Source organism: Aedes albopictus, chromosome 3, assembly GCF_035046485.1.
Source record: "Aedes albopictus strain Foshan chromosome 3, AalbF5, whole genome shotgun sequence".
In the NCBI taxonomy this organism is placed as follows: domain Eukaryota; kingdom Metazoa; phylum Arthropoda; class Insecta; order Diptera; family Culicidae; genus Aedes; species Aedes albopictus.
This window is the reverse complement of record NC_085138.1, coordinates 85,215,399-85,224,678: the sequence shown is the minus strand read 5'-3', so window position 1 is coordinate 85,224,678 and position 9,280 is coordinate 85,215,399. Positions and strand designations below refer to the sequence as shown.

At 38.6% G+C, this 9,280-nt stretch overlaps 1 protein-coding gene across 1 annotated transcript; it reads right to left on the bottom strand.

The window, feature by feature from the left end:
* Positions 1 to 6,288: 6,288 nt before the first annotated feature.
* On the bottom strand, positions 6,289 to 9,115 carry LOC115263766 (uncharacterized). Its single transcript, XM_062858445.1, has 2 exons — positions 6,501 to 9,115; positions 6,289 to 6,425 (listed from the first exon to the last, which is right to left on the bottom strand). Exon 1 carries the CDS (start codon positions 9,026 to 9,028, stop codon positions 6,803 to 6,805), a length of 2,226 nt encoding a protein of 741 aa, XP_062714429.1. The 5' UTR covers positions 9,029 to 9,115; the 3' UTR covers positions 6,289 to 6,425; positions 6,501 to 6,802.
* Positions 9,116 to 9,280: the final 165 nt, after the last annotated feature.

Genomic DNA, 9,280 nt, shown 5'->3' with positions numbered 1-9,280 from the left:
TTCCTCCAGATGTTCATCCTGGGATTTCTTAAAAAATTGCTTTCCAGTAAAAATTTGATTGCAGTTTCTTGCAGAATTACATCTAGAAATGATAGCAGAAATTCCTCCAGGGACTTCTGTAGGAGTTGCTCCGTAGATTCTTTCAAAGAATCTTGCTAGAATTTCTCGAATTTCTTTATTGATGCCCTCAGATTTTTTTCAGAATTTCCTTTTGACATTCCTCTAGAAGTGCTGTCAGGCATTCCTTCATATATTCTGCTGGGATACCATCAAGAATAACTCCAAAGATTTCGTAGAGCATATCTTTTAAAATTCTTCCACGAATCATTCCTCGGTATTTCTTTTGAAATTAGCCCAAAAAATTCTCAAGATTTTCTTCTAAAATCTAGAAGTCCAAGGATCCAAAGATTGTTACGTTTGTAAAGCAGTTGTGGTGAATGTAAAATAGTTTTATGAATTTTCCATGAATTGCATTCTCCAATTCATGGAAAATTCTTCGATTGTTGCATGGAGTGTGTTACGTTTGTAAATAAACGTGAATATTTTGTTTTTTACTTCTGTCTCTGAATTTTAATGTGCATTTGTAGCGCTCCAAACATTCTAGGAGCGATCCAGTACAAAACACGCAGGCCGTCCCCTAACACGGACATCAAATTGTTGACAGTCTTGTGTTGTTGCCCGAATCTAGATGCCCCTTAGGATTAGAAATTCCTAGACGTAAGCAACCAACGCTACTAACTAAAAGGCGAACTGCCAAACAAAATACAATTCTAGGATGACTGATGGATCAAGAACAATTATGAAACCTCGTCATTCTGGATTTGGACTTCGTTATCTATTTAGATAACTGGGCACAATTGATGTTATGTTTTGCATGTTTGTGTTTTGTGCATTTGTAATGTTTTTTTCTTTTTAATTTTCGTATCTAGTTCCCAAACGTGGGGCCTGACATGGAAACTAAAATGCGCATTTGTAGGGTTCTGTTAGAAGTTGTCCAAATTGTGGTACTCATCGTGAGCACAATGCATTTGTAGTGTTCCGCACAATTTTTTGTCGTTACAGGATTTCTGCAAAAGTTCCTCCAGGTACTCCTCCAAAGACTGCTTCATAAATTCATTAAATATATTTTACCGTTGATCCTTCAGGAGTTATTCCATAGTTTTGTCTTGGCATTTCTCAAGGGTGTTTTCAAGAAAAAAAAATGTAAGAGTACTGAAAGGGGTCCTTTCTTCTCATACCTTGATGAACTACACTAGAAATTCTTCGAATCAATTCTCCTGAAACAACTAATGAGTTCTTTCAGCGATTTGCTAAGAAATTTCATTCAGGTCCCTTCAGAAACTCCTCAAGTGTGTCAGTTAGAAATCTCTTTTGCGATTTCTTCAAAAACTACTCCAAGATAGCATGACGTTTTTTTTTTCAGAAATTTCTCCAGGAGTTTTGTTATATTTCAAGAATTTCTCCTGAAGGCATCTAGGGTTGTAGTTCAGCAATTCTTTCAGAAATTTTAGAAGAATTTCTTCTATGAATCACCACAGGAATCTTGAAGAATTCTATGAGGGATTCCTTCAGAAAATCTTTCTTTTAATATAATTGACGAAGTTGAAGGGGTGATTCCAGCTGAATGCGTCTGATGATGACCGAAGAATAGTAGGTCGAAACGCGTCACGCGAAATAAGCTGTTTCCGTTATTTTTCACCGATAATTGCCAATAAAACCACATAATAATCGTTCACGGTGCTCAACCCCGGTCAGTCTTTAAAGAATTCCTTCAGAAATTCAAAAGATCCTCCACTATTGTTTTGTGCAGTGGAAAAAATCTCTGGAGAAATCTATGAAGGTATCCCAGGAGACACTTTTGACGGAATCGAAGGAGCAATTTCAAAAAGGACCTTAGAAGAATTTCTACCAGATTTGGAATAGGGCTTTTTTTAAATCAATTGAAAAGCTTTTGCTGAAGTTCCTAATGATGTTTTAAATTTACTGAAAGAAACCCTGGATGCATTTCTGAAAAAAATCTGGAGAAATCTTTGAAAGAAATATGAAAGGAATCCTTGATGGAATTTTCGAATAAATCACCAGTCCTATTCCTGAAGGAGTCTCTTAAAAGGAACCCTTTTGAGAAATGCTTGGTGGAACTCCAAGAGAATTTATTGAGAAACTTTTGAAGAAAGTAGGGTGCCCGTACAAGTCATGGCATTACCAAAGAAAAACTATTTCAACAAAAACAACAAAATGACCGATAAATGTCGTCAATAGGTCAAAGGTTTCCATACTTACTGCAAAATATAGAAACGGAGCCAAAACTACTTTAACCCTTATGTGGCCGACAAGGTACCCGGGTACCCAGCGCCCATTTAAAAAGCACGGTGTAGAAAAAAGCAAAAAGTTTGTCGGACACATAACGGTTAAGTACTTAACCGTTACGGCATGTACCAATGATAGGAACCATGCAAAAGTTACGAACACGTTTTTTTTTATTTCGGTTCCGTTTCACACTACATAATGCATTCCTCATGGAATTAGCCATAACTGGTACACCATGGCGAATTCGGATGTAGGAAAGTCGATATTTTAAGAAAAATAATATAATATAATTTGAGGAAATTTCGTATTTCAATTGCGTGAACCCATCTTATGAGTTTGCTGCTCCTAATAGCAGGAAATCAGCAATTGCGTAATTGTGTGTGAGATAAGACAGGATAATGTTTAGCTTGCACCTTTTTGGTGAGTGATTAAAAATTCTTGGATATATATCTAGATAAATGCCTGGAATAACAGTTAGGTAAAGCTCTGTGAAGATACCCAACAAATTTTTAAAATTTGTAAATGGATTTCAGTAGATATATGTTTGGAAAAAATCTGAATGAATTCATAGGAGAAATTCCGTAAGAAATTCCTATCATTATTATCGAAGAATATTTTAGAAAAATTTCTGAGAAAATACTTAGAGAAAATCCTGAAGTTATCTCTGTATGAATTTATGCAGGATTTTTTTTTATCTGTATTAACGAGATTTTTAGCCCTAGGCTAATTCATCTCGGGACCCACGCTTTACTTCCCTTCCGAAGGAAGAACTCACATTTTGCCAGTTTGTGGGGAGTGGGATTCGATCCCAGGTCCTCGGCGTGATAGTCTAGTGTTCTAACCATCACACTAGATCCGCTCCACAATTTATGCAGGAATCTTCGGGGGAATTTTTACTGAAATCACTGAAAAAAAAAACAAGTCTCCGGAAGAATTCTTGCGGGCATTTTTAAAGGGAACTATACTGAAATTTTTGAAGCACTGATGTCTACTGAAGGATTTTCTAAAGGAATTCGTGACAGAATTATTGTGCCAATTACTGCAGAAATTTCTGAAGGAATCCTTGGAAAATCCGAAGAAATTCTTGGAGAAGCTGAAAAATAATCGGAATATCTCTCTCTTCTTGGCGTAACGTCCTCATTGGGACAAAGCCTGCTTCTCAGCTTAGTGTTCTATGAGCATTTCCACAGTTATTAACTGAGAGCTTCCTCTGCCAATGACCATTTTGCATGCGTATATCGTGTGGCAGGCACGAACATACTCTATGCCCAAGGAAGTCAAGGAAATTTCCTTTACGAAAAGATCCTGGACCGACCGGGAATCGAACCCGTCGCCCTCAGCATGGTCATGCTGAATACCCGTGCGTTTACCGCCTCGGCTATATGGGCCCTTAATCGGAATATATAAAGGGCTTTCTAAAGTAATTTCTGGAACAATTTCCTGTTGGAATTCGTAAAGTATTTTTCAAGAAGATTTCGAAACATTTTCTGAAGGTATCCCTGGATGATTTAAGGCGTAATTTTGGAAGAAAGATGATTTGTTATTAATCTTTGGAAGGTTTTCTTTTGGAACCTTTTGAAGGATGTGCAGAATAAGCTATAGTTAAAATTTACGAATAAAATGAAATTTTAAAAAAACCTTTTGAAGAATTTATGAAAAAAAAAATTGGAATAATTCCTAAGAAAAATATTTCGAGTTTTAAAAAAAAACCTTGGCAAGAACTTTCATTCCTTTTTGATGAAATCCTTGGAGGAATTCCTACATGCGTATTTGAAAGACTTTCCGAAAAAAAAAATCTGATGCAGTTCATAATAGAATCGATGGAGGAGCTTCTGAGAAGTTCTGGAAGTTTTTTTTTCTTGTAAAATGAAAATTTCTGGATCAATCGCTAGAGAAATTTAAGAAAGAAATCCTGGCGGAATTTCCGACATTCATTAAAGAATTTAATGAGCAATTCATAACAGGTTTATTATAATGAAAAAAAAACTCAGAAGATCATGAAAGACTTAATGAAGTTGTTTCTGAAGATTTGATGAAGTAATTTCTGAAGTAACTTTTGAAGGAATTTCTGGAAAATTTCCTGAAGGAATCCTTTGCTGTAGTTTTCAATGAATCTGTGGAATATTTTCTTTAAGAACCTCTGGTAGAATTTCTGAAAGAATCTTTTAAAGATTTTCCAAAAGAATCCTTGGAGAAATTTCTGAAGGACTTCAGAATATTCCATTCTCTAAAGGAATCCAGAAAAAGTTCATTTAAACTTTGTTTTCTTAATTTAAAACTTAAAGCCATTTTCTCTCTCTTCCATTGTAAGGCAGCATCCATACCGCTAAAATCGGCATTTGTCAATCCCCCCCATCCTAACCCTCCGTTACGCCTTTTTTGTAGGAAACCCCGAAACTTTTTGTGTGGGACGTAAAGCTCAGCCATTCTAACAGCCCCTTACCCTTCTTAAACGTTAAGAAAACATTGGACGTATGCCTCAGAGGTAGTCTCTCTAATAAAAAAAAATCTGAAAAGAAAGATATGGAAGATTTTCCGTGAAAATCCCTGATCCAGGTCGTGAAAGCATCGGTGGAAAAAATGTCTGCCACATTCCATGAAAGATTTTTTCTTGGTGAATCCTCGTGAAAATTGCTGGAGAAATCGCTAGAAAATTTCCGAAGAAAAGTCTTGCGGAAGGAAATTTTATGGAAAAATTTCGTAAGCAATTCATAACATAGTTTCTAAAAAAGGTCATAGTAAAATTTAGGAAGAAATTTTGTTGGAGTTTTTGAAGAAATTCATGAAGGATTTTTAAAGCTCTCTATGAGTGCTCTTTTAAAACAATCTTATAAAAAAATATTTGAAAAAATTCCTAGAAAAAAAAATCAAGATGAATCCCTGAAGGATTTCCTGATAGAATCCCTTACATTTTTTTAACAAACGGCACAGATGTCCTAATGGATTTTTGGAGAAATTTGTGAAGGAATCCTTAGATTAATTTGTGAATAAAATTCTGCAAACCGTCTTAAAGTCACATTAAACGAATTTCAAAAAGGAATCCCTAGAAGATTTTCTAGAGGAATCATTCGAAAAACTTTGGAGGCATCTCTTGAAAAAATTCTCGAAGATTCCCCATTAATTTCTGTATCAATCCCTGAAGATGTTTCTGGTCCATGGTGGCTTTTTAAATCCCTAGAAGATTTTTCGAAGGAATCGCTGGGGAAATCTTTGAAAATTTTTTGAAGGACTCGTTTTAGACATTTTTGAAGAAATCCCGTTTTCGAAAGAATTTCTGAGCAAGTTTCCAGAGGAATTTCTGAAGAAATTTATAGAGTCAAAATATGGAAGATTTTAAAAAACAACCTGTGGAGTATATACAAAAACACAAGCTAAGGAAGTAACTACCACTGCGAACTATCCGCAACCTGCCAGACAAAATACGATCACAGGATTGACTGATGGATCAAGAACAATAATAAATCCCTTTTGAACTAAATTATCCATTTGGAAATTTGGATTTGGTATAACTTTTATGACATCGTGTATTATTGTGCATTTGTAGTGTTCTTTTCCATTTTACGTAGCTAAGGGTTCCATATTCTTGACGTAATATCCTTGGATAAGTTTCTGAAGAAGCCACTGAAAAACTTCCTGGAAGCTTTTCTGGATAAATTCATGAAGGAATCACAGCAGGATGGCTCTACCCTATTTGGCATAATGACCATTTGGCATAACAAATATTATGCACATTCTTACCAAGAAGGCTGTTCTTCGTGTTATGCCAAACGGCATTATGCCAAATGGGGTAGAGCCAGCAGCATTTCGTTAAGAAATTTTGTAGTAATGTTCAAAGAAGTCCTTGAAATGTTTTCTGTTTCCAGAAATTTGTGAAAGAAACCGTAAACGGAAAACATACAAGAAATCCCCGAAGGGATTTAGGAAACAATTCGTGAAAGTTTTTTAGGAAATCCATGATGGGTTTTCTCCGGGAAACTTAAGAATATTGTTCGTGAATTTCGACTGGAATTTGATTTATGTTTTCGAACTGGCTTTCTCAGTCTAGGGAAATTCAAAACGACTGGTTTTGTATTGCCCGACGTTTCGGCCTTGTGTATTTGGCCTTTTTCAAGGGTAAACTAAAATAGAATGCATAATTTGGTATTATAACATAGAACGGAAAACATAACATAAAACCATAAAACTACACCTACACTGTCTGTCGTTCTTCGTTACATTAAGTAATGCCGAGAGTATCATTGCGTGCTTCTTGTATGCCTAGGTTTTCTAAAATAACACTTATTAGGGACATTTATCATTTTATCACATTTAAAGACTTACGAAATAGTTATTTAATTTTTGGTTTTGGGACACTGTACTGGACACACCTATTATCAACGACCTGGACTGTGCTATTACAATATGATTTTCAACGGTTGGTTCAAAGATGGCGGGTGAAACAAGGTAGAGCTTTCGTGTAGTTGGATAAAGTTTATCCGTAGAACTTGATCTAACATTAATTGTGTGTGCTGTGTGTGCTATTGCTAGGTTGCTCTCTGCGAGAGTTGGCTTTTTTGATTGTATGCAATATGCCAGCGTAGGCTGTATTGAGGCCATCTACGTCAGTGCGGAAATTTATGGTATTAGATGTGTTCTGTATATGGCACATTTCTAATATTGGTAGGGCGGTTGATCGGAAAGTGCGATCTACTATTTTTGTGCCGTCGAGATTGAAGGTGTGGTTGTGTTCGATCATGTGTTGTGTGAGAGCTGTTTTTGCATGAGTTATGTCTGTTGGTGTGTTAACAATCTTGTTTACATCTGATTTGTGTCCGCTCATTCGCTTTTTGAGTTGGTTGCTAGTCATTCCGATATAGACTCCTTCGCAGTTATTGCATGGAGTACTGTAGACAACGTTATGTTGATCATTTGGGGGGACTGGGTCTTTGATTGTTTTCAGCAGGGATTTTGTTGTTTTGATGTTTCTGGTGGCTATTTTTACCTGATCATAATCTTTTTTCAGGATGATGGAGATGGTACGGGTCAGTGTTGGAATATCTGGCATCGATCGATAGAGGACTTCTGTGACTTGGTGATGATGATCTCGTTGCGTGCTGTTAATTTGTTGTTGTTCTGTTGGTGGATTTGCAGCATTCGGTGGCGATGGATTCGGTAGCGGTGTCTGTAGTGGTGGTGGAGGTGGCGGAGATGGCAGCAGCAGTGTTGACGTTGGGGTGATTTGTGGCAGCGCAGGAGGTGGTGGTTCTGGGGATGGCGGTGATGGAGAGCGATGCGGTGGTGGTGGAGGTGGTCTTTGGCAAGTGGGTGGTGGAGGCGCATTGTTGTTGGTAATGCGGTTCATCATCCTGTTTATGAGCGAGGAGGGATAATCGTTTCTCCTCAGATTTTGGAAAATCTGATTCTTCTGTTGTTCGATTTGGCCATCCGTGGAGAGCTGCAATACGCGTTTCATAAAGTTCATCGCTACGTTCATTTTCATGGCTGTTGGATGGAACGAGTGGTAGTTGAGTAGGCGGCCGGACGATATGGGTTTGGAGTACCACTTCGTCGTTGCGGATTGATCGTCGTGTCGAATCACAAGCGTGTCCAGGAAGGGCAAGGTGCCATCCTTCTCCATCTCGATGGTGAACTGCAGATGGTGGTCATATTGGTTGAACGTTTCCAATGTATTCTGCACTTCGGTTTGCGGTAGAACGAGGAAGAGGTCGTCTACGTATTTCTTCAGAACGCGTACGTTGAATTTTAACTTCTTGGTCACCGACTCCAACAAGTCCTCCATGACGTAGTCAGCCAGGATTGGTGATAGGGGGCTCCCCATGGCCGTACCAAAGGTTTGTTGGTAGAATTTGCCTCTGAAGCAAAAATAGCTGTTGTTGATACACAGCTTCACCATTTCGAGGAAAAGGTCCAAATTGATTCTAGTTCCTCTACTAATATCTGGCCACCGATGTAAAATGCTGCGTATTATCAACTCCTTCGGAATGTTGGTGAATAAAGACACAACATCGAAGGATACGAGTGCGTGATCCGGTGGGATGGTGATTGTTCTTATGTATTCCGTGAAGCTGAAGCTGTCCCTAATGTTGTACTGACTGGAGAAATTTTCCTGAAGGATAGTTGCTATGTACTTGGAGAGGTGGTACGTGGGTGCGGTGATGTTGGGCACCACCGGACGTAGCGGCAAGTCTGGTTTGTGCGCTTTAGGCTGTCCGTAGATGCGGGGGCAGGTGGAGGTGTATGTCTGGAGTGTACGGAGCGTGCGATGATCAATCAACTTGAGGTCGTGGAGCCGTTTGGCCATGTTGTTTGTTTTCCTCTGCAGACTGGTTGTTGGATCGCTTTGGATGACCTTGTATGTGGAGTTGTTGAGCAACTGGTACATCTTGCACTCGTAATCTTGGATGCGCATTACCACTATCTTTTTCCCTTTGTCGGATTCGAGTACGCACAAATCCGGATGTTCAGCTAGAAACTTTCGAGTGACGACCGCTGCGTTGTTGCAAAACCGGCTGAGAGGGGTGTCTGCCTGATGGAGTTGTGGGCGGGCTAGGTAATTCTGGACTTGTGTACCGATGAGACATCTGTTTCTATCCTGTATTGCTCTGTCTGGGTTGGTGCGTATGATTGCTTCTACGTCAGCAATTAGATGGTAGACCGTGTTTGGATGGATTTGTTGGACCGGTAATGCAAATTTGGGTCCCAGGCTAAGGAGCGTTTCCATCTCCCTAGGTATGGCGATGTCCGTGGCATTCAACACAGCATTCTCGTTCAATGTTGGCACTGCTTCGCTATTTGCCTGAGTCGGAGCCAGTAGAGTAATGCGGGGCAAAAGTTCGCACCTAACAGACTTCACAAAATAACTATTGAACGAAAAGAAAATAATATCGTTTTTCTTCGTTAAACGGGTCCCTATTATGTTGCCTTCAAAACGTAGTACTAGATTTTTTCGCGTTCCTTTTGTAGTTTTAGTAAT

Coding starts and splice junctions, on each gene's coding strand:
- LOC115263766 (XM_062858445.1), bottom strand. CDS start 9,028: ATGGAAACGCTCCTTAGCCTGGGACCCAAATTTGCATTACCGGTCCAA.